The 27,152-nt window shown below is 37.0% G+C and overlaps 1 protein-coding gene across 3 annotated transcripts in view; it reads right to left on the bottom strand.

Moving 5' to 3' along the window:
- The window catches only part of LOC125235862 (ankyrin repeat and SAM domain-containing protein 1A-like), a 131,400-nt gene that overhangs the window by 18,960 nt on the left and 85,288 nt on the right, over positions 1–27,152 (bottom strand). For all 3 annotated transcript variants that reach the window (XM_048142480.1, XM_048142481.1, XM_048142482.1), the window contains 2 exons: positions 14,934–15,178; positions 2,046–2,282 (listed from right to left, as the gene is read on the bottom strand). In XM_048142480.1, the coding sequence (XP_047998437.1) occupies positions 2,046–2,282; positions 14,934–15,178 (482 nt within the window). The remainder of the gene's footprint in view (positions 1–2,045; positions 2,283–14,933; positions 15,179–27,152) is intronic.

A 27,152-nucleotide genomic window follows, 5' to 3' on the forward strand; every position in this document is an offset into this window, starting at 1 on the left:
GGGGACGTTAGTTGTAATCCCCAGACGCAAACATGTCGCCAGTCGGAAGGTGGAGTTGTCGAGTAAGGTGCCTATGGATGGTGAGGGTACTGCTTGCAACCACAGGCCCGACTCCCACTCCGCAGTGGCAAGAAGACGAGCTCGCTCTGCCGAGCTAGTTGACGTATCAACAAGACTATTCCGTACTAGACGGCAGAGCGGCTCGTCCCACTGCCTCTGCGAGCAGAGATTGTCAGGCGGATCTGCGTTGCCACAGGTTAGTAGCCATACGTTCTTGGCCTCGGTGCAATGGGCTGCCTCTATGGTGCCGAGAGAAGGAGTTAATATGCTCTCAATCAAGGTTTGAGCACTGTGCACCGAGGATAAGAAAGCTGGGAGCGAAACACTAGAAATTTTGCGGATGCCCAGGCCACCGTGCCGAACTGGCAGAGTAGCCTGGGTCCAAGACCTTTCTTCGAAACGAATATTAAAAACAGATGACAGAGTGTCCTCAATTAGCGAGTCTAATTTGAGAAGTAGACTAGGATGCTTCCAAAGGTGACTGCAGCGGAGAACGTACGTCAATTTGGGCACAAATAGGCAGTGTCGTATAATGGAGTAGGTAGTGTGCATATTAATGTTTAAAAGACGGTCCGAAATAGATCTGAAATTCTTGGTAACAAAATAGGAATTAATAAAAACAAATTTAACTTTTCCCTTAATTTTTGTACAAAGTTGACGGGAATTGCTGAATAGCGATATAATAACGTGAGTACAACCGTATTTCAATTAATTATTTGAATATGTCTCACGGAAGTTTAACGTGTATAATATGGACATAGTATTAGAGCACTAATCTTTGCAGGCATATGATTGCATAAACTGTAATGCAAGATAGAGTAGGTATGTGCTGTAAATGTTGTAAGAATGTAATTCTGTAAAAACTGCTATTTTTAACTCATATTATTTTATTTGACACTATTAGGTACTATTATTAACTACCTATATTCTCTGACATTAATACCCGTCTATATCATTTCGAACTTCCATTAGTTAGCAAGGGAAACAGCTGACCTTTCCTAACCTTTGATAGCTAGGATTACTTTATTAATGGCTGTGCCTGTACCAAACATAATATATTATGATAGTTATAAACATGGTTTTGGTATCTTGCTAAACCTTATCTTAACCAAAGTAAATCGAATGTATAAATTGTATAATAGATGTCTACTGGATTAAAATACTAAGAATTTCGGCGTGAATGCTCGCCTGATATGACTGTGTCAATAAATATTGTTAAATATTAATATTAGCGCCACTTAACCAAACATCAACTAAAAAAGGTGCATGAAATTTTCTTTAAACTTATGAGAAACGTTTCCGAAGTACGTTTTTTTTAGGTTTTGTTTATTTTATACAAAATTATATTTATCTTCGTTTTACCTAAAACTCACGTAACAAAACTTTTTCGTAATAAAAAGATATCTGATTAAATATTCAGTTATCAAAACAATATACTGGTTTTATTTCTGTCACCATTCAATGCAAAATTAATGATTGAAATTAATCAATGGGTAATAAAAAATCTAGGTTAGTTATCGTTTATTGTCATTAGTCATTATTATCGTTTGTTACGTTCGTTTATCTACCGAAACACACCACTGATTCATTAGTAAGTGAAAATATATTGATACCTAATTATTCAAATCAGAAACGAAATATTAAATCAAGATTTTCATAAATAATATGTGACTAATTTGAATATGTCACTTAACAAAATCAGAATGGAATTTTAAACTCCGCAAAGTGGGGCTTCGTCTACGCAATAAACACACTAAGGCCCACTTGCACCAACCACTTAACTCGAGGTTAGTGGGTTATCATCTGTCAAATTTCATATAAAATGGTGGGTTAACCCTCTGGTTAACCCTCCATTTTCGTTGATGCAAGTGCCCCTTAGTGGTTCGTTGTCATGTAACCCCAGGCCGGAAAGCCAAAGTCCCAAGTTCGAGACCACAGAGCAACTCCAAATAGACTAGCAAAAGCAGAATAAAACGGATACTCACCACAAAATCAACATCATCGAAGCCGCTTTCCAAGAAAAGTGGTTCATAGTCATGTAGCCCCAAGCCAGAAAGCCAAAGTCCCAAGTTTGAGGCCACAGATGGACTCAGACTAGACTCAGAACAGCTGAGACCGAGGCGGGAGGTGAATTCTTGCTCCAGTTCGGACACAAACACAGATTCCCGAACTAGCTTGCTCCCAAACGACGCCATTATCTCGGAGATCTTCGCCCATTCCTCCTGTGGACAATTAAAGATAAATAAATATAAGTGTGTAACAAAGTCAAAGCCAAGTCAAGGCCTTAGGGCTACAACCACAAAGTTAAATCGGACCCCAGACGTCCATGACAGCCGTAGCAAATAATGGGCTAACGCAAGGAGGATGCCAAAAACTCAAAATATTATAAAGGTCTCCTAATAACAATATGCCCATATAAGTATGTATGGATTATTTCTTCTTTACAGAAAATGGCTCTAGAAATTAAAGTGGCACTTAGCATATAGATGATAATTTTTATAATGTTAACAAAAACTATCCCGGAATAATTTCACTCTTGGAGATGTTTCAGAATCATATCAAAGGGAAAGAGTAAACCTGAGTCGAAGGTATTACAAATTAACAAGTTTCCATAATTAATAAAGTTAGTTAATTATGTAAATATACTAAAGAACAGCTGGTGTGCACTTAATACAGCTGATACATATTTTAACGTCAGCGAATGTATAAACTGACGATAAAAATAAACGATCATATCATTATTCTTGATACATTTGCTAATAAGCAGCTGACACTTAATGATAACAATTAAGATGCTGTCACAGCTACTTTAAAAACCGCGATAAAATGTGGCGTTCATTTCTAAATGATCCTTATACTTCATCTGTTCTAAGGTGGAATTTCTGTTTGAATTTCAAATGAAAACATTCTTATTGCACAAGAAGTATGAAGAACATTTTATGGTGGAATAGGACAAAAGTGTCGTGCGTGTTATAAACATCTGCCGATCGCCAAGCTGTTTGCCCACCTGCATTCGATAAAAACAAAAGAACTGTCAAAGTCCTTTCCACAGATATGGTGTACAGTTTACTATCTTATGACTTTTTTTTAGCTTAGCATAGGTACCTGCGTGCGAGCCGAATGCACAAACGCTCACGAAACGAAACGCTCGTAGATATCTATCTCTATCGCTCTTCCGTATTGGCGCGACAGGGCCAGACTACCTTTCGCGGCGTTTCGTTTTCGTTTCGCGTCGTAGAAATGCCATTCGGCTACGGGGCCTGGGTAGCCAACCTCACAACCGCTTACGCTTCCTAAGTGAATCGTAGCTAGCTTATACACCATGTTTTTTTTTCCGTTTTTAAGGTTCATTATCAGGAAACACTTTGTATATCACTTTTTGTTAAATTCGAAAAAAAAGTTTTCATCGTTTCCATACATAATAAATTAATTAATCGGTGTGAGAGACCCTTAACGATAACATTCGAGTTAGTGTCAAGTAGGTAATTGACGTCACATTTCATAATAAATAATACTAAGTTATAAAAGATTTATTGATTTATTAAATTGAATTTATTTTTTTTTATAACTCGATAACAGTAAAAGTTAAAAAGGATAACAGTAAAAGTTAAAACAGGAAATGAATTGCAATTCGCCTAAAGAACCTCCTTCCCTTAAAAGCGTTGTAGTGGCGCGACAGAGCAAGACCGTTTCGATCGCGTGTCGTCAACGATTGTCACCTCGGCTAGACCGACCGTATGCGCTTGCGCATAATGACTGTATATCATCAGATAACGCATGCGGGCGCATTATCTTATATCAGCACGGTATTGTTTACGGAGCTTGAAGCGTAAAGGCATTTTTTTATAAAACAGGAATATTGATCGTTGATAGTATTTATGAACAAAGAACTATATTTTGTACGGCAATTTTTGCACTTTTCCATAGACTCGCTCCGATCTCGTTCAATCGCTCCCACGAACTAGTTCGCTCTTTTAGGTCTTTTGCTCATTTAGTTCAGCCAGACCAGGGACCACTGCGGTCGGAAAGATCATAACGAATGGGACCGAATCGAATAGTGTCAAAATGATACGAATAGACCACAGATAGTAACATTCCTGGTCGAAATGTTGTAAGTAACCGAAGTTTAATATGAAACCTTGATGTTTTTGTGGTGCTCTGCTAAGTAGCTCTCGCTCTCGGTCGGCGCACACACGCACGGTTCTCGATTTAAACCGCTCGCGCTCGCCGATCCTATACTGAACTAAATGAGCAAAGACCGATTCTCAGAGCACGAAAAGATTCAGTTCATTTCGGTCATTGATGGGATTTTATTCCTAACAGTTCATAGTTGGTGAACGACACAAGCCTAATACCCGCTTTTGCCCGCGGCCTCACTCGCGTTAAATCAGAAAATTGAAGAATGCTCCATACACATTTTCACTTCGTATTTTAGGGAAATGGGGGGGTTAGAAAGAGACAAAAAGTAGCCTACGTCACTCTCCATCCCTTCAACTATCTCCAATTAAAAAAATCACGTCAATTTGTTGCTCCGTTTTGCCGTAAAAGACGGACAAACAAACAGACACACACACTTTCCCATTTATAATATTACTTAATGGATTCATTTACACTACATTTCTATAATTATTGATTAGTTTACTGATTTAATACTTATTATTGCACGCCACAATAGAATAACCTAACCACAAAATTAAAATTTTGAAAAAACCCCCGACCGCGACCTAGTGGACCTATTTTCATGAAACATGGCTAAGAACACTCCCGACTAACTCAGCTTTCAGACAAAAAAAAAACAAATCAAAATCGGTTCATCCGTTCGAGAGCTACGATGCCACAGACAGACACACACACAGACATACAGACAGATAGAGACATACAGACGTGTCTGTCTATACAGACACGTCAAAATAACACCCCGTCGTGTTTGCGTCGGGGGTTAAAAAATCGACAAAACAGCGCACATGTAGAGGTAAACAACAGGCGGTCTTATCACAGAATATATAATAGTACAAGTACAGAAGGCCCACTGCTTTGATGTTCACGAAATGCCGCCTTTTTAAATGCCTACAAAATTCTAAACAAAGAAACGAGCCGCACGTGCGCCGCAACCGGCTATAGGGTTGCCTATGGATTAAAACGAATTAATACTCAGAAAAAATGTTATCCTATTCTATAATGAAACGCACGAATGACGGTTGACAAGTAACGGATTTATTCATATTCAGATATGGGAGCATAAACACATGTTACACATATTCTTGACTAGATGGCGCTAGTAACCATATTTTAAACTTATTTTGATGTAAGTAACAACACCCCCACTATATCAAAATAACAAATAAACTAATATTTCATAGGTGCAAACCGGGGAAACAATATTTTCTTAACTTAATATCACAATATTTTTCTCTACAAAGTTAACAAATTAGCACAGGTTAATAAATAACTAAATAAATGATTTACTAACAACAAACAAACAGCAATAAAATCATTTTTAAACCACACTAAGTGTTTTCATAAACCTGTATTGTTTCACCTCCAGTAAACCTTTACTTAACATGTCAGTTGTTTCTACAATATCATTATTAATCACTTCTATAATGCAATTATAAACCTTGAGTTAACAATAACATCTTCACTATTATTACAATTTGGCTTTTCAACATTTAATTTACATTCCATGTTTGAAACTTCAACTTTTTCAACTTACAACTTAACTATGATTTGAAAATATTAGAAAAATCATGAACACCAATAGTTTTCAAATTATCATAATGCTTATTTACAAATACACAAGGCTCAAGTTTCCATTTTGTGTATCCTAATTTACATGAAGATTCATCCACTTTTTTTTATACCAACAAGTGATGATTGCTTTACACCATAAACAGCCCTTTTTAATTTCAACTTGTTTAAATCACTGACAGGAAAACCTTCTGGCAAATGCATAGAAATACCTTTTTAAGTTGGCCATTAAGAAAAGCTGTTGTGACGTCTAAATGAGTTACATTCAACTGTACACTTAAGGCAAACAGTAACCTCAACATTGAGTGCCTAATAACAGGGGAACATGTCTCTTGATAGTCTACACTGAGCTTTTGCGTAAAGCCCTTAGCTACAAGCCGCACATGATAACTCACTTTATTGTCACATCAAACACGTTTCTTTTTCAACACCCACTTGCATTACACTACCGGAGCATCGACAACTTCCCAAACCTCGTTGTCTTCAAACGACTGCAGTTCATCGGCCATCGCCTGCAACCACTGTTGTTTCTCAGGACCACTGACAGCTTCCGCATATGTCATTTCATCTTCTCCCACATAGGTGCATGTATTTGCAAAACTATACTGCTCAGGTTTCTTCCTCTGTTGATTCTGACGTTCTTCACAGTGGGCAACTTCTGTGATACCTCGGGTCTTCTCGGCTAAGCATCTACTGAAGACAGTTGAATTTCAGGTTTCAACTGTGACAGGCCTGCATCTGTTCTAGATATATCTTCTAAGGACTGCTGCTGTACTTCCTCTTCATGCTGTTCACCTTCATTTTCCACGTCTAGGTATTTTAACTCAGAGTCGCTGGAGCTTTGCTGGTTAATTCTAATTTAACCACAGATTCCTCTGTCAACTCCCCCACTGAATCTGTGTTTTCTACACAAACTGTGACTGTGTCGTCATTCCTTTTCTTCTCAAGAATCACAACATCTCGACTTGTTGTAATCTGATTCTTGACTGTAACCTTTCATGTTCTCAGGAAAATCTATTCCATCGACTAATTCACGCTTCACTTCGTAGCCGTTGATATTTCCTTAATATCCGGAACACAAAAAACAGGTACTTTCGTATTATTCGCTGCGACACTGTCTAAGAATAAGCGTCTAAAACTTAATTTTGCAGCCAAGTTTCGTTCGCCGTATGCAACATAAAAGTCACTTTGATTGAAATCTTAACTGAGAAAACAACACTAAAATGCGTTAGTCTGTTTTTTCTTCTCCGATTCCTCACTTAAAAGTGGACATTGGCTTCGATAATGGCCTTCGTTTTTACATTTATAACAGGTTATGTTTTTCGTGTTTACATTCGAGTTTGACGTTTGACAGGTCTGTTGTCTATGCTTGCTAGTGTTGCGACAGTTCTTCAAGTGACTTGCAACCACAGACCAACCCCTATAGACATCTATTACAAGACGACTCGCGGTGGCCAGCCTTCCTAGTATTTGCACTGATATAAGCGCGGGCGCTCGCCGTGCCCGATCAGTATCGACCAAGTAACAGACCCGAAAGCAGCGCGTGTTTTTCGCACAAAAAAATTGGAAAAGGGTATTTTGATGCCTTAAAGATGTCCACCTGTAGTGTGAAATGGTGTGGAAAGGTAACAAGAAGCTCAAATTTAAAAACAGACGGCATTACATTCCACAAATAAGTGATATTTATAATTTATTCAGAGCCGGCATAGGTCAACTTACATTGGCCACTTACGCGTCAGTAGAGGGACAGTCATACTTCTGTCCCTTTTCATCTGGCGCGACTGCCCGCCGTCCTTGAAACGGCCAATCACAGCGCGCTTAACACATTCCCCGCCCGCTCCTCGCACCCCAAACACTGGTGACTCGTATCGCGAACCAAATATACAAAACTGCCACTCTATAGGAGGTTCTCTGTGCTTGCAACAAATGCTGAATTGCACTCCGTTTCACTTACTTGACTTGATTCCATATCGAGTAATTTTGTCTTGATGGAATCGGCCGTTATACTGATACCAGAGTGCTCGATAGCCATAATCATGGGCATAAAACGTTCTGGTAAACCAGCAAGCATCAAAGAGCCCACCCATTCATCATCAATTTTGAAACCCGTACCGGACAATCTCTGCGAAGTTTCAACTATTTGTGTCACATAATTCGTCATATTTTCACAGTTTTCCAGTCTGATGGATATTAAATGACGAAGCAAAGTAATCCTCCGCGAAAATCCCGAATCGTCGAACAAAGTCTTCAACGCCGTCCACAATTCCTTCGTGGTCTTTGTCTTCTTTATATGCACAAATAATGATGAATCTATCGTCAAAATCAGCTTCGCTCGTGCTTTTGCGTCTGCAGCGTCTACCACTGTTGTAGTCCCGTCTGCCGCAGGTTCTTCCTTGATATACTTGTTCGCGCCTTCAAGTATCAGCAAATTTTCTACTGCGAACGCCCAATCGTCGTAATTCTCGCGACCTTTCAGCTTCGGCACGTTCGTCAGAAAATGAGAACTCATTTTTAAGCACTTTACACGAAAAACACTAACTATTACAATTACTTTTTAATTAAAAACGGGATGGGACCCATAACCTATAATGAAACGCACGAATGACGGTTGACAAGTAACGGATTTATTCATATTCAGATATGGGAGCATAAACACATGTTACACATATTCTTGACTAGATGGCGCGGTCTTATCGCTACCTCTCTCAGTGACCATTATAGTCACCACTATAGATAATTACTTAAGTCTTTTCTTATTAATACTACCGCCTTTCTTATCTAATAGTAATATAAGAGTCACTTTACACTCTCTTAAGTAGTTTTTAGATTCGACGATAACCTACATACAATAAGATAATTCGTTCGACAATGCTAGTGAAAGTTTTATTCAGTTTGAGTATTAATCAAGATAAGAAGTGAAATTAATTGTTATTTAATCAAATGTATACTTATGTAAGCCATACGATACATAATACCGTAGATACTAGGCATACTGGTTAGGTAGTGAGTTTCTATGCCCCAGATCATTATCAACTAGTTTCTTTCCTTATATTCCTTATTACATCGAAAAGCTGCACATCTAATTTTCATGTCTGTGTCTGTTACGTCTAAAATACTGGGTCCTCAATATTTTTATTTGCAGTTGAATTTTATTTTAATTTAAAACTACATTCACGAAATATATTCAAATCAGTTAAAAGCTTTTCTATATATTCCTATTCCTAGATAATTATTTATTTAAAAAAATAAGTATTCAAATAAAATACTTTTAAGTAGGTAGGTTAACATTTCGATAGAGTGGTGATTAACAAAAAGAGTGATGCCGAATCCATTTGTGTATCATTTTAAGTTGCTCGAACACATTTTTACACAAAATCGGTCAAATCACTGAAATAGTTCTTAAAATTTTATATCCATAAGCAGAGTATGTCGCCGCGAGATAGATTACTCGTCCTTATGTAATTAATACAATATCAAAAAGACGTCTGGCCCTCTAGCACAACTTGCCTTGTCGCGCGCGAGTACATACTTGAAGTCGCGCTTGATGTATGGACTCGCGCGCGACAAGGCAAGTTGTGCTAAAGGGTCAGATCTATGTTGTTTCATTATACTGTCGCGCCTATAATATGCTAGCACTGCTAGTACGTATACATTTACGTTATCCAACAAGCCGTCAAACCGAAGTAGATAATCTTGTCGCTAAACACTCACAGAAACTGTTTACCAACTTTCTTGTTTATCTACACGCCGCGAATCGTGACCGATAAGGTCAAGCCGTCCCGCGAATTGCTAGCCCTTCTATTTACTGATAGTAATGAGCTATTGAAGCGAAGGTTTCTTAATGCATTAACAATGTTATTTTTTCTCTCTTTACACTGACGTAAGTATCGTATGTGATGTAAGAGATAACAAAACGTGGTCCATAAAAGTGTATTTTTAACCCCCGACGCAAAAACGACGGAAGTTTGACGTATCTGTCTTTATGTTTGTCTGTCTGTCTGTATGTGTATATGTCTGTGGCATCGTAGCTCCCGAACGGATGAACCGATTTAGATTTTTTTGTTTGAAAGCTGAGTTAGTCGGGAGTGTTCTTAGCCATGTTTCATGAAAATTGGTTCACTATGTCGAGGGTTTTTTCAAGATTATAGATAGAATTTGATGGAAAACAGAGTTCTATATTTAGTACCTACAATGAAATTAAATTTTTTCGCGAGACTGAGCAGGAAAGCGGACCTTGACGCTAGGCCGGGAAAACGCTAGGGTGCCTAGAGTTGAAGAAGACTTTTCCTAAACCCTATCCTAAAAAATCTCATTACCTAGTGTTTTCGTGCTTTTAAGTCACATCAATGTCTTCATATTTATACATATTTCGCACCAAACCACTACCAACATTTTCTACGTACAAATACAAAGCATTCTTTGTAAGTATGCTCTTGCTCATCTTTCGCCAGAAAGTCAGAAATAATCTATTTTTCTTAGACATAAAAGTACACAGTGACAGTACACATCAAAATAAAAGTTTTTTTCTCGAGGATGTCATAATTTAAGCCCTTAGAAGGACGAGCGTAGTGAGGACTATTAAAAACTGTTAAAAAAAATTCTATTATTTTTGTGCTTTGTCCGATTTTGACAAAAAATGTGTCAATTGAAAGGTATTGTTTAATGTAATCGAAAAAAAAATTAAAAAAAAAAATTGCTAAAAACGTGTAAGAAAAAATTAAAAAAACCTTAAATTTTCGTATCACGCTGAATAACTGCTAAGAACGACAGATAAGATATACAATGTCGATATACAAGTTTTTAAAATCAAAGACAAATAAATTCATAATTATAAACTGAAAACCGAATCGAAATCGGATCAGTAATTTTTAAGATACAAGTTGCCAAACTTGGCTTAGTTTGTTTATATGGTCGCTTTTAAATTATTCAGCGTAGCGAGGTCTGCAACGAAAAACAACAAAAAACCAAGTTTTTTTTTTATGTTACATAAATTTTTTCTTTCAACTGACACACGTTTTGTAAAAATCAGACCACCGAAAAAAAAAACTTGTTTTTTTGTTGTTTTTCGTTGCAGACCTCGCTACGCTCGGATTCCTAAGGGATGAAATTTTTATATCCTCAGCGAAAATCATTTATTATGATGTCTTCTATCAATGCATACTCTTAGCTGTAAGAAAAATATATTATTTCTGACTTTTTGGCTGAATAATTTAAAAGCGACCATATAAACAAACTAAGCCAACTTTGGCAACTTGTCTCTTAAAAACTACTGATCCGATTTCGATTCGGTTTTCAGTTTATAATTATGAATTTATTTGTCTTTGATTTTAAAAACTCATGTATCGACATTGTACATCTTATCTGTCGTTCTTAGCAGTTATTCAGCGTGATACGAAAATTTAAGTTTTTTTTAATTTTTTCTTACACGTTTTTAGCAATGTTTTTTTTAAATTTTTTTTTCGATTACATTAAACAATACCTTTCAATTGACACATTTTTTGTCAAAATCGGACAAAGCACAAAAATAATAGAATTTTTTTTAACAGTTTTTAATAGTCCTCACTACGCTCGTCCTTCTAAGGGCTTAAATTATGATATCCTCGAGAAAAAAACTTTTTTTTTTATGTGTACTGTCACTGTGTACTTTTATGTCTAAGAAAAATAGATTATTTCTGACTTTCTGGCAAAGGAATTGCAAAGTGATCATATAAACTAAACTTTTCCAACTTTGGCAACATGTACCTTAAAAACTACTGATCCGATTTCGATGCGGTTTTTAGTTTTCAATTATGAATTTATCTGTCTTTGATATAAAAAAACTCGTATATCGATATTCTACATTTTGTCATTCATTCTTTGAAGTTGTTTAATGCGATACGTAAATTTACATTTTTCAATTTTTTTGTTACTTTTTCTGAACAATATTTTTTTTTAATTTTTTTTTTCGTTTAATTTTGACACGACCTGTAAATTTTTAATATATGTATTTTCCACATAACAAGCTGACGTTCGAAAGTACTTTGCCAGCAGCGGCCGGTTACAGCTACTATCAATAAAGATCATTTAGCTACCACATGACATAACCGATTGTAACAATTAACACGGAGAGCGGCACAAAGGCCGTAGCTTGTCGTTGTTAGTACAGTCAGAATCATTACTATCATTAGTTAAAGTAGCAAAGAAAACAACGCGACAAAAGTGTAGGCACTAATCTCCACCCTCGACTACTTTAATCCATCATTATCGGTTACCTTGCATTATGATGCAAAAACACGATCAGGGACCTCCCCACTCATGGAGCCTCAGTTGGCGTTCACCTACAAAGCTAACCACTGTGTGCCCCCTTTCAATATATTTGATCACGTGACCCCCTGGGCACGAAGCTCGACTACTTTTATCGCATCATCATCCTCCTTGTGTTATCCCGGCATTTGACGCGGCTCATGGCAGCCTGGAGTCCGCTGTGACACTGACAACTAATCCCAAGATTTGGCTAAGCACTACTTTTACGAAAGCGACTGCCATCTGACCTTCCAACGAAAAGGGTAACTAGGCCTTATTGGAATTAGTCCGGTTTCCTCACGATGTTTTCCTTCGCCGAAAAGCGACTGGCAAATATCAAATGACATTTCGCACATAAGTTCCGAAAAACTCATTCACCCGACGCAAAAACGACGGGGTGTTATAAGTTTGACGTGTCTGTCTGTCTGTCTATCTGTCTGTCTGTCTGTTTGTCTGTCTGACTGTGTGTGTGTGTGTCTGTCTGTGGCATCGTAGCTTCCGAACGGATGAACCGACTTAGATTTAGTTTTTTTTTGTCTGAAAACTGAGTCGGGAGTGTCAGTGTTCTTAACCATGTTTCATGAAAATCGGTCTACTATGTCGCAGTCGGGGGTTTTTTCAAATTTTTAATTTTGTGCTTAGGTTATCATAAACGTAGGTACACTAAATTTATCAAGCCGATAAAGTTCGTTTGTCCCTTTCCGAACATACTGGTGTGATAGAAAGGGACAAACGAACTTTATCGGCTTGATAACTTTAGACGTTTATGAATAAGGGAGTAAGTTTTTACAGATTGGTACGTCTTTCACACATTGCCTGATGCTTAGGTTCATGGGTCGGCAACGCGCACGTGACACCCCTTGAGTTGCGGGCGTCCATAGGTTGCGGTGACCGCTTTCCATCAGGCGGGCCGTAAACCTGTTTGCCACCGACGTGGTATAAAAAAAAAGGTACCAGTGGCGGCTGGTGGAAATTTCGGCTAGGCAACACTGAGCAAAAAGAAACCTACCTAAACATTAGGTACTTTACTAGTAATAAATTTTAGGCAAGCCGGTGGGAATCGTCTTGTGTGAACCAGCCGCTGCTGATAGGTACCAACATAAATAATATTGTAGGTAGCAAAGACATACATACTCTACTCAGTATAGACAGATAAAGTCTAAGAAACAAACGTACATCAAAACCATACAGAAAAAGGTACGGTGACCTAGGTGGCTATCGCCACCTTTGGGAGACGCTCGGCTAGATGGCGCTAATTTTAATATTTTGTCATTTTAACACATATCAAGCTAAGAAATTGTCAAAAGTGAGGTTCAAAAGTTTTAAGCCTGTGTCGAGATATGGCTATCTATGCACTGTGATTACACATTTTACTTTGACAGTAACTCTCTATAATACTCGATCCTCTTTGTATTAGGTAGTAAGTTTATTGGGAACGTTGACTGACGAATGTTTGTGAACTCGACCGTAATAGTTGTGTAATACATGGGCCGACTTAATAGGTTATTATCACTGCATCTGGTTTGTTATCTGGAAGTAGAATCGTGCTAATACACCGTGGGATTGAACAAGACTCCGTTGATGCCAGTGTCCAGTTACTCTAATTAGAGTATAAAACATTATTTAACGAATGCACCTAAAAATTTAACGATATTGTAAAATGCCTGTGTGGCCTGTGTGGTGACGGGTTAAGAATTTCACCCCTTTCTTCCCGTGGGTGTCGTAGAAGGCGACTATGGGATATGGGTTAAATTGTGGCGTGGGCGAGAGGCTGGCAACCTGTCACTGCAATGTCACAGTTTCGTTTTCTTTCAACCCCTTTGTTTGCCAAGAGTAGCACTGAAGCTTTAGTAGTTTCATGTGTTCTCCCTACCCCTTTATGGGATACAGGCGTGATTGTATGTGGATGTGTGTGTTGTATGTGTATTGTAAAATTATTTAGGCTAATAAATCCTGACCAGAAATTTATCACTACGCGCCATGTTGCGAAATTTTATGAGAACTATTTTCTTCGTACTAAACTGAACTGTCACCGCAATATCAGAAAAACAGCGCCCATCTGACAATATATTTCAGGTCAAGCTTTAAACTGAATTGGCCTTAATTAATTAAGTGCCATACGCCACTTGCAGTGCTGCCATTTAATGCTATTTTTGTAAGTAACGCACTATTTAGTATTTGCAACGGACTGAATCAAAATCTATTCATTTGATGTCCTTATGAAATTCCTTTTAAATCTGGTTGACTTCAGTTTAAAAACGATTTAAAAAATGGCGTATTTTTTTTAAATAGAAACAATCATTGTCCATTATTCTACAAAGATTTGGTTCATGCCATGCGCGCCTAAAGAAGGAAGGTTTTTCGATCAGTGAGTAATTTATTTATTATTATTACAAGCCTACACTGTGTCTCATTGCTGTGCAAAGGCCTCCCCCTACGATTTCCACTCGTCCCGGTTATGAGCGATCTCCTGTCAGTCATTGAAATAGGTACACGTCCACAGGTGAGTTATTTAGATCAAGAAAATGAAAATACACTGCTGACATTGCCCAGGGCCACAGGGTCTGTTGGTGACGCGGCGTAGACTGACTTAATCTGATTTTATCACTCTTTTTTTCCGCCTGTGACAATTACTTCTTTGGCCATTTGGCCAGACTACATCCTGACATCCGTAGAGGAACCGAACCCACGCACTGGTTCAGTACAATCAAAAAGGTCATACGCGTTGTACTCCAGGGAACGATCGGCCTGAGTGGAAGGCACTGCAACGTACAGCGACTTATGGTGGTCACGACCCTCAGTCATGAGGTTTCGAAGAAGCCTGTAACAAAACTCAAACATACCTGCTCGTCAAACGGGCTAAGTATCGACAGCGACTTGTCCCCGCTATGCGTCGAGCTGTTCGTGTTGCTCCGTCGGCGGACCTCCTCCTCGCAGCCGTTGACGCTGCTGCCATTGCCCAGGGCCACAGGGTCTGTGGGCGACGCGTCGTAGACCGACTTGAGCTTGCGCAGGGTCTTTGGTCGCTCGGCGGGCATCGGCCGGAGCCCTATGCCGTCGAGGGTGGTTGTGGAGCCTTTGAAGAGGCCTGTGGACAAGAGAGAAGAAATGTTAACTTTTAAGGAGGTTACAGACAAAAATGTAAACTAAATTATAAGAACACTTGAATAGAATGGCGTCTCCAGTCATCGTACGAGTACCTAGTCGTCTCGTAGGTAAGTCAGGGATAGTGAGCCAAAATTCGAAGAAAATTCAACAAGTCTTTAGTCACCGAGCATTAACAGATGTTATGGATATTTAGATTTATAGAATTAAACTGTCACTTTTTTCTCGTTCTACGGCCTCGTCTATCGACGCGACGTTACCAACCTTGCACAAATCCGTGTAAGTATACCAATGTCTTTGACTCTTGAAGGATTCAGAAAACTTTAAAATTCTTAGATATTTCGCGACTATACTCGGTTGGTACATGTTTTTTTGTCACCGACCAATTCGTTTAAAGGGTTTCTCGTATGTAGGTACCTCTTTAGGTAAGTATTTCTATCTTAATCTCCTATCTATTCACCGGAGCGGAAGATTGACGTTTCGGCCTTGCCTCGATACCGCACGAACCTTGGCTACAAGACAAGTTGTCGCCGACGTTGAAGAGTTCTCAACTGCCGTCTTAGCCGAAGTGACAATTGTCGCTACGTGGCAATCGAAACACAGTCTGACTCCGTCGCGCCACTACAGAGCGATAGGAGAGCAAGCTAGCGATAGTGACGTTGGCTAGCCACCCTGGTATCTAATCAGCGTCGCAGTTGGTTAGCCCCCGGCCTTGCCAACCGGTTACTCTGATACCATAAGCCTTGGCACCGTTGCAGCGCATTTTCACTTTTCTTTTCTTGTAAAATACTTTGGTAGACCTTTGAACCATCTCATTTGTTTTTTCCCCCTGCATACAAATTTGTATGCAAGGGGGTCTACCTTTCTCTGCAGCTGACTGTACTGCCCTCCCAAACTGAAAAGCGCTATCTCAAACGAAAATCCATAGCCAACTTATACTTAAGTATCTGTAGCTGACAGTTCAATTTTCAAAACCATTCGGTTTTAAGATAGCGTCACTATTAGGCTTAGCATTAGTAGGGCAGTGTATGTGTCACAAATATCTATCGAAGAATACCTACATTTTTGTAGGTAGCTTATTTGGTAGATACAGTAGCAGTGTTCGTAGCCGAATGCAGAAACGCTCACGAAACGCTCACGATAATATCTCTTTCGTATCATTCTCTTGCGTATTGGCGCGACATTTCTGCGGCGTTTCGGTGACGATGACGTGTCGCGTCGCAGAAATGCTATTTTTTTTTATACTACGTCGGTGGCTGCGGTCCGCCTGATGTAAAGCGGTAACGTCTCGCCTGCAACTCAAACAGTGTCAAATTGCCACCCCATTAGAAACTTGTACACTCCCTTTTGCTGTGTTAAGTACACAGCAAAAAGGGTCTTAATTTTTACTAAAATCATAAATATCATAATCAAAACAAACTGTGATAATCTTAATATTGTGAAAGGAAATAGTTGGGCTCTGCTTTAGATATTGAAATCCGCTTGCTTCCCTAAACAAAGCGGAATATCATTCGCTATGTACCTCCTAAATCATAACAGATAATATAAAATCATAAATATCTCAATCTATGTTGATAAAATTCACACAGCAACTTGATAATATACTGATCTCAATCTATGTTGATAAAACACAGATATGTGTATCGCGCCGTGTTTTTAATATTACTTTATCTTGCTATAGATAAAACATTTATATCTAATACTTTATGATTTCATGCTAAAACAATGAGATACAGAAGAGATACAATACTATCATATGCCGTTTGAATAGTAATAAAGCAATGTCTAAAAAAATGCAATATAACCAACAAGTAGCGATTTTCAAAAATTAGGGTAGGTATACTAAAGGTGCAGTGTTTTCTTGTTATTCATATCATAACATTAAAGTTTTAGTTCACTAAAGATTATTAATTTTTGTCCCTTTCCGACTTATTGGTGTGATAGAAAGGGACAAACGAACTTTAGGTACAGTGAACGATGAATAATATTAGTGTTTATTAATTTCCAAAATTTTATGAGAATTGATTTTGATTACATACAATTTTATAATTTACTCCATATTTTACATGTAAAATATGGCACACAAAAACGCTTTCCGGCGAACCATAAATTTGAAATTCATTTCCAACGCACAAAATGCGAAAATATTACCATAACCTATTCATCACAATACAATGCGAAGAAAACGGATGGCGCCTTTTAACATTTAACAACCAGCTGTAAACACTGGTGATAGAGTTGAAAGTGGCATGAGGTGATGGTAAGTAGTAAGTTTCAGTATAACCTGCGTGCGTAACCGAATGCACAAACGCTCACGAAACGAAACGCTCGTAGCTATCTATCTCTATCGCTCTTGCGTATTGGCGCGACAGAGCCAGACTACTTTTCGCGGCGTTTCGTTTTCGTTTCGCGTCGTAGACTACGGGGCCTGGCCCTCTAGCAAAACGTACAATCGTTGACGCTCAGTAGTTTTCTTTCTCCATCGTTCTTCATTTTTCTCACTTTATGGTCGTCAATCGTTAGTCGTAAGTAATGATATTTGTATGTGTGAAATAAATAAATAAATAAATAAATAAATAAATAAATAAGTCGCCAGTAATAATGCTGAGGTGAGGCCATTTTGTGGCACTTCAATCTTCTATGTCATTCTTAAATATTGTTTATTGTCTGTGTGCTTGCGAATAAAACTGTTTCTCTGTCTCTGTCCTGTCCTGGCCGATTTCGACCACGGCGCCTGTTTAAGACTGGCTATTAGAGCGACGCGACGTTCGTGAGTTCTCACCCTTGACGACGAAATTAACACCAGAAAAGTGTTTCTATTTTATTCTTATTGGCGCGATAGAGCAAACAAAGCACCTGTAAAAAAAATACAGCCTGACAAAAAATTCTGATCTGGGGTTGAAAATAATAGAGAAAGGGACACAGCTCACCTCCGTCTCTCTCTCATGAACGTCTTTAAACACCCCCTGATCTGATGTATGGGTTGTCAGTAAAGTATGAAGAAAATAGTTCAATGAAATTCCGCAACATGGCGCGTAATCATTTTTTTTTTTTATAAAAATGGCACTTTTGGGACTATGAGAAGTCGACGTTGTTCGGTAGTTGGCACTTGTAAATTGATAGCTGATTTTATGATAAACAAAAAAGGGGCTAAACGCGTTTCGAGAGTTCCATTAACATGTAATCTTTTTACCAAGCTATATGCCACTAAGATGGCCACGGAGGGTCAACGGTTGTACATTTGGCTAGAGGACCTGTGCGTAATTTTGCGTCTGTGGCCGTAATTGGCCTGAATTGTTGGATCGCAGCGGAAGCATGCACACTGCACATGCTCAGACATGTACTTTTATTAGAGGTACCGTGATGGAATACTCTTTATTGGGGTACGCTAATAAGACATACAGAGCTTGAGAGCAGACACTAATAGAACCAAGATTACACAAGTTAATGTTACACCGTCCAAAAATTAACACAAATAAGAATATTATAAGTAAGGTGCATTAGGGTAAGTCGTCTAATTTCGAAAGTCACACAAAAATCACCATTATTTCCATTGTATCAAGATTCCCCTTTCGGAATTACCAGAGCATTTCTGGCATTCGGAATTACCCTAATGCACCTTACTTGATTCATTGTTAGGTTTAAACATTATTTATGCATACCTAATACCTAATAAAAGAATTTTAAATCGCATACCTCCTCAAACAGTCTGTTCAAATACTTATGACATCATCAATAAAGGTGTTAAAATAGCTGACGATCAATATGCAAGTTTTATTTTACTGATCAAAGACCATGAAAATACTCAAAATGAGCCTTTTCCCAAATATAAGAACCTCCTCCGAAACCGTAAGACCCGTTTCTGAGATCCCCAAAATATAAAAAGTATTGCTCATTGAAAGGTGTAGGTAGTAGAGTCCTATATGATTACACCAATAGCAGCTCCTCAGTAGCCCTTAATAGCAGAGGAAGCTACAGCTATGGGTAAAACCATAGACGCACACACGATAATGAGACACGCACACATCAAAGAACAATGGCTATTGTGTTCGTGATGCAATTACGATAACCACTGCACTTTCCTCGGGTCGTCGTGTTTTGGAAAAGGATTGTGAAACTGAAGATAACAATTACAAAGTAGGTGTAAATGACGATGGATATTAAGGAGGAAGTAAAATAAGGTCGAATCCCGACGGTAAGAAAAGCTATTAAGAAGTAGATTAGGACGTATAAAAAATGCATTTTGGAGGGTCTGAACGCCGAACGTTAAGGATTGGAACTTGTCCAAAGTGTAGTTATTGTACTAAGGGACTGTAAATATTAAAAAACTAATCATGTTACAAAAACATACAGTAATACATAAGGTCTCGTGTCACCTCGTAGAGCTATAAGCTCTGTCACAAATGTAGACAACGTACAACAAACTAACAAATCTAGTACAGAAAACATTATACAAACTCATGAATTGTACCTTCCAGGGCATGTCTGCACTTATATTGTAAGAACTATACTTTGCGCTAACGAAACGTTTTCCGTACATATTTCTCAATAGAGCACAAAACATAGCCAAGAAACCAAGCAAAAACTCAACGGTCTTGCTCCAGTAAAAAACTAAACAACGTCCGTTGAAACATTTACGAGCAATCATGGGCACTTTATGGACACACGAGTACTATAATGGTTTAATGAAAATACGAGAGAAATAGTCACGATACCAGTTTCAGGTAAAAAAAGGCATTACAAAAATTATTATGACCTTTGACATCGATTTGTCTCGGATATGGTTTTTCCTATAGACCAATTTAAAAAACGATTTAGATATTTTAAAACAACATTTACATTACAACATTTTAAAAGAGACTAACACAAATGAAAACTACCTCTATATGAGTCAATTTAAACACACGGAAGAACCTATAAGTAATGAGAAGTAATAGAAAACATTGTTAAACCAAATGATAACAAATTACGTACAATTTCCCATCGGTACGTACAAGTGGTCCCACGTATATCCCAGTCATTTCTATTAAAAATATTCACCACTTTACACTTCACAACATTATTATAGTAAATACCGGCGTATGACCTCGCAAACAATACATTTCATGCAGGCGGCCTGCAAGGCACTGTCGAACAAGTATTGATAACGGCCACGATAAGTGACGTCGCCTTACTAATCGGTATCAATTTATTCATGAAGACAATTGCTATTAAACCTCCCGTCTGGTTGTGATTGGAACAAATGGTTTCATGTGGGAACGAGGTAATGGCTTTTATAAAACAACTGTCATCGGATATGTCTTTTCCTGGTTTATTTCAACAAACTATACTAATATCTAATTAAGTCTAGTTGTTGGAACATATGTTTATCAATAATGATTCCTTGCGGCACACCATCTAATAATGCGGGTGTGAATCACAAATTTGCTCTGCCATTTCTTTGAGTCGAAGAGACACATGTGCAAATATTTCACTTAAATATACGTACAATTCTGATCTTAATAGCAAATTATGACCTTCAATACCATTGTCGATTACTGTAATTATGAGCTTCAATACCATTGCTGGTTGCTGTAAAATTCTTTAATATTTTCTTTAAAGTAAAATTCAATAATGCATAGCGTTGGCCTTCAGGAACAAGGACAAGATAAAACTAACTTTATCGATAAAAATCCAAATACGGACAACGTATAAGCGACTTACTTATCACAAGATTCATGAGGACAGCAAAAAATCATGTTATCAGTACTTTATCTGTTCTGCTACTCCGTTATCCCCCGATTATGTTATTTAGGTCCATGTGGGAATTTGATTTATGAGCGCCGTTCTTACATTTAAATTTCGTAATTTACATTTATGATTAAATATGATTGATCGGAAGTCTGTTGATGGGGTTTGCTATAAAATATTATGTTCGCTGTATTAGCATTTTCATCATTCAATGATTTAGGCGAATTAATCTATCTCTATGTCACTCGATTTGTCAGTTTAGTATTGGTATTTATATAGGTCATAAACAAATTATTACATATTGTCTTTTAATTCTCATGTTTTTTCATTCATCTTTCACCGATACTTTGTAGTCACGATCACAAACTATCGTGTGTATAATATTACTGATTCAGTGTCTTCATAAATTAAAAACATTTCTTTATAATCAGGAAAAGTATCAGTAAAAAATCATCTTTAAATATATTAAAGTCTTCTTTATTAGTCCCTTCCTACATGTGAGGATTTAATCTTAAATACCTGCTGAGAGCAACTGGTTAGATTTACATATCGGAGTAAGCTGATAAAGTTATGATACTAATTTATTAACCGTGATAGGCAACGGTCTTAAAAGCCGGTCTTTACTTATATGTATGATCTCTCACGGTTTTGTAATATTAGAAATATTAGATAATGTCACGTGTATTTCATAATCAATGTGTTAATTATTTTAGGTACTAAAAAAGGTATTCCATAAGTTTTATGAAAGTTTTAATGTATTATTTTACTGGTTACAGTTATATTTAAGTAAATTAAATTGAATTGTTAGAGTCAGGCTAACATAAGTTGGTAACAAGAGTTTTGAATGATTCACGGTTATTTTCATTAGACTTATATTGACCGGGATATAGACCGTGATTACCTTTTTGATTTTGTTGAGCTCCCGATACTTCGACGCAGTTGTATGCATCATGATCACGGAAAACTGACGAAGGCGGGTGGATGTCAAAGTTGCGTAGACATGATGCATGCAACTGCGTCGAAATATCGGGAGCTCGACAAAAATCAAAAAGGTAATCACGGTATATATCCCGGTCAATAGGCGTCATCCATATATTACGTCACAGTGTAAGGGGGGGGGGGGTCATACTAAATGTGACAATCCCTGTTAAAGGGATACAAAAAAGCGTGACATAGGGGGGGAGGGGTCCAAAAACCTGAAATTTGGTGTGACGTAATATGTGGATGATCCCATATAAGTCTAATAAGTGAGTAACGATATTGACAGCCTCACACTTCTAAAGTCACACTTATTTACTTTATTTACTTACAGTATACAATGTACCTTAACAGCTAAGGCCACGGCGGCACAAATTGTTATCGATAATACTTATACATCCAGTACACAAGTATATTTTACAAAATTGTCTTAATTAATAGTTAACTTAGATAACTTATCTTCCTTTAAAGTCACACTTCTATGAAATAATAACCCAAAGTAATAACGTTTACTCAATTTTTGCAGAATCGTTGCAAACTTATCTAACTTGGTCTAACCCTATTTGCTTATATAGAAACCAAATTAATTTAAAAGTCGTGTCTTATAAATATTCAAATTCATAATTGTGTTCTCCTAGTTTTAATTCCTCTATTAACTAAGACACTATTTCAAAATGTATCTTAATGGAAATCATAATTATATCCAAACGATCTAGCTGCAAGAAGCAAACCTGATACTTTAATTTGGAAGGCGTGGGCCATAAAAAGTTGTAACAGTAGCGTTATGCCGAGTAAGGATAGTCTTACCGATGTGGGACATGTGGTCAGTGTCAGGGTCAAAGATATTAGGTTCCTCACGGATGTGATACCTGGTACTTGGTGATGTTATTTTGAAGATAAGATTATGAACTAAGAGAATTTATGATCTTGCCATTGCCATAGCTGATCGTTCGGTTGTACAGAATTGATAGCATTGCATGTAGAGAGGTAATATACATATCAATTTTTGATTGGTTGAATACATTCTACTTTTAAAAAATCGCACTTTTGTAAGTGGGATAGGGACGGCCTATATTTTATCGTCTTCTTCTGCTAAATGAAGTGTGATATTTTTGAAAAAAAAAATGTATTTCTACTCAGTTATAGCTTTTTCAATCCTAGTAGAAAAAAAATGTCCCATACGATTTTTTCTTATTTTGTTACTTTTCCATACATGTTTATGTAACTTTGAGGAGCAACAAAAATGTGATGAAATACTGAGACACTTTTTGTCTCCCAGTGCGACGAAAGTACTCTGATTTTGGTACAATTGACCTAAATACCTAAAACAATCAAAATTTTTTTATTGGCAAAAAAAAAAAGAAATGCTACCTAGATAAAAAAAATAGGTTGATCCAACTGAAATTGTTGGAGTGCCCCAAGGTTCCGTGTTTAGACTAATACTTTTTTAATGAAACATTTATTCATAACATGAAAATAATCATCATCATCAGAAATGTAATAGCTGTTGTCGATGACGCAATCTCCAATTACTTCTTTCTTTGAATTTTCATTGGCAGCTTGGTACGACAGTTTAATATGAAAATGATAGTACCTACTAACTATTTTTTAATTTAAAACCATATGTTCAATTCAAAGTTACATTTTAAGATAAGAAAAAGTAACCCTTCTCAAAACTGTGTCGTAAAGAGTCAGTGCTAGTAACTCAATACTGAAAATATCTCACAAAACGTCAATTTACATTAACGGCCGTGTGAAATGACTGAATCATAATTAACGAAAATAAACCTTAACGTGTAACTGAAAAGTTTAATTTCAACTGAGACAGTTGTGTCGAAAATTAAGCTATCAGGTTCGTGTAACTCGATAGTTGTGGTTTGACTTTTTATTTTAAAAACGTCAGCGCATATGTCTTTTATTTTAAGATGCTGATATTGGAAAGGTTATTTTTGTTCGCCGTATGTATCACAATGTATGCAACTATCTACAGTAACATACTGAGGATTTGGATTCAAGTGTGGCGTGGGCATTGGGCTAGCAACCTGTCACAGCAATATAACAATTTCGGCTGCTTTTAATCCGTTATTTGCTAAGAGTGGCACTGAAACTTTAGCAAACTCCCGAAAAGTTTGTACATATGGGAAACGTAGTGGATCTTGTTCAGCATCATGGACTCTATCAGCCTACCAATTTTTATCAAAATTGGAGACGTGATCCAAATGTACAAACTTTTCGGGAATTGCTCGGATACAGAAGTAAATTTATACATGTGTGGTATGTGAATAAATATTAAAAGAACATAAAACCCCAAGTCATTGGGATGATATCTGAACACATTCAGCAGAAAAACAAATAAAACAGTGATATGGGTTTACCACAAACGGCCAAACAGAAAAAGGGATATGTCTCCTCGTAAAAAAATTGCTATTCGAATTCCTAAATAAAAATCCCTGAATCACTGTTTTATAAACACCAGTTTCCTGAATTAGAAATAGTTTGCACTATGACGAATAGGAAAAAATTGAAGTGAAGAGGAAAAACAAATTCTCAAAATTTTAATCGCAATCATTGCATTGCGTTATGACGCAGCTTGACGTTGAATGACGAACGCAGAATGACGTTGACGAATGCAAGAGATAAGAATCTTGAGGTTGGTCACGAAGTAATTCTCACAAAAAGGGTTTGTAGGTTTTTGTATTTGTCATTTCGTAACAGAAGTGTTTAAATTAACAATATCATAATTATTGATCAAAAACCACTAAACAAAACAATCTAGAACGAAATCAAAATAAAGAAAAAAGAACACTAGGGCTTTACCAAAACTAATACACCTAACACAATTAGCACCAACTTCAATATTGATAGTTTCAAGAGAACATGAAATCAAATACTCAGATCATCACGTTATTTTCGAAAATCTGTAGAATTTGTGCAGATTTTTTAAATGATTTCAAATTAAAGATTTCCTAGTAACACATCTAAATTTTGACAAATTGACACTTTTTTGCGGTAACCCAGTCGTAAAGCAGTCGGTACTGGTGATTCCTACTGAGTCACAGATGACTCAGGCCGCGCACGAGACGAAACCGCTAAATATTTGATAATAACGCATTCTTTGATTCCATCTTGTTTGTAATTGAATTATGACATATCATTACTAATTGGAATTCAATTGTTTCAAGGACAGTTGCTGAGACTGTAATTAGGCAGGTTATGACGATAAATGGAACTGTACCTACCTATAATTCTAATTAAGGATGCTAAAAAAAAACATTGTCTGACTGTTTCCAGTATTAATCTTATTTGAGGCACATAATTATGTTTTAGCGCTTAATTTCCTTTAAGGCAACTTTTTGCAATAAATACAAAAATATGGGTTTTGTTGTTCACTTGTAATTATTTTTTTTATGTTGGAAATTGTATCTGCTTTGCGTCATATCGGTTTTCCATGTGAAACTGTTTGTGGTTTTTCCTTTATCTAAGACTTTATAATTGAAACTAATTTCCTATAGGGTTCCGTAGTCAACTTAATCGCTCCTAAAGTAAAAAAAATGAGCCCTCTACCTTTTGAACCATTAAAAACCATGATCACAAAAGTTTTTATAAACTTTCGGGTGTTTTGAACTTTAGGTTCAGTGGTAAACCCTACACTGAGCGTGGCCCGACACGCTCTTGGCCGGTTTTTTATTACACCTAAAATTTCAAATTCGCAACTTATATTTCCTGTAACTATTACAGTTCACCTTTCAACTAAACAAAATCAAGAGCGATCAGGCATCGTCTGGACGAGCTCGCTCCATCGTAGGCCACAAAGAGTAAGCCTATTTATAATAATAAAAAAAAAAACAATTCTAGAGGTTTCTTTATTATTCTAGAGGAATATTTAGCATTTTCCATTAATAATTTATAGTGAGTAATAAACACTGCTAATGAGAAGTGCGTTAAGCCGTCAGTTATTGTGTCCGAGTAAAATATGGCGAGTATCGCGAACGAGGCAGACGCTACGGCTGGACAAAGAGGTTCGATGACTCTAAAATGGCGCATGCCCATTGTTTTTAATAAAATAGTACATTACGATACAAGTGCGTAACAAAGGAAGCCCGAAACGAGTGGCGATAAATTAAAACACGACCGAAGGGAGTGTTTTAAATCGACACGAGTTACGAATTTCCTTTTCGCATGTGTATCGTAAGACGTTTTTCAGTACAGATGATCCTCCGAAGTTTTGACCTGGCATATAATGAACCACTTCTCGCACTAGTGTCGATTTAAAACACTCCCTTCGGTCGTGTTTTAATTTATCGCCACTCGTTTCGAACTTCCTTTTTTACGCACTTGTATCGTAATGTACTATTTTATATTACAGACATGATTTGTTTATATTCCCTATACTATGTGCTTTGCATGTGACTTTGTAATGTAGTCAAGGTTAGACAATTAAAGTCGAATAAATAAATTCCTGCACACTGTGAACTAATATGCTATGGATGTAGATACAAAATCTTTAAGTCACATATTTTACGGTACAGTGTAATAGTTCATCACGGCAATGATTCCGGACCTTTTATCAATGAATTCATTCATAATTTCTCCATGAACTTTTGCAGCTGATAGTTAATGGAATCAAAATCTTCTATTTTGATGTCGCATATTTTAATAAAACGGTATCAATTTATTTCCGTATTATAATATTATTATATAATGAATAGTATGTATCGTTAAGTACACACCTTAATTAAGTGTATCTTAGCATAATGAAATATAAGAATACATTTTGAAACAAAAGATAGCATTTTTATCGTTTAACAGATAACAGACAACAGAAGCCTGCTGCTCTTTAAATCTTCAGTTTTTATGCTGTTTTAATTGATTACATACAATATAAACATAATTGATAAACGACATCATTTGATTCACAGAACCATTATTATTATATTAGCAATAACAAGTTTTACAATCGGTTAACAACAATATTAACAAGTAGGTCATTTAAACGACCATAACTGTTATCGTTCCATTAATGTCTAGAAACAGATACTATACACGACAAGACACTACAATATAAGTGACAAAGTGACCCGTGGCAGTCTTTAACGAAGTTGATGGCTTGATATAGCGTGATAAAGGTTTTAACATTACGATTTTGACGACCGGTCTGATATCATGGAGATGGGCGAATGTGTGTTATGAATGTTTAAGGTTTTGTGAGTCGATGGATGACGGGTTGTCTAGTATTTTTGTTTAATTTT

This window comes from Leguminivora glycinivorella, chromosome 18 (genome assembly GCF_023078275.1).
Source record: "Leguminivora glycinivorella isolate SPB_JAAS2020 chromosome 18, LegGlyc_1.1, whole genome shotgun sequence".
NCBI lineage: Eukaryota > Metazoa > Arthropoda > Insecta > Lepidoptera > Tortricidae > Leguminivora > Leguminivora glycinivorella.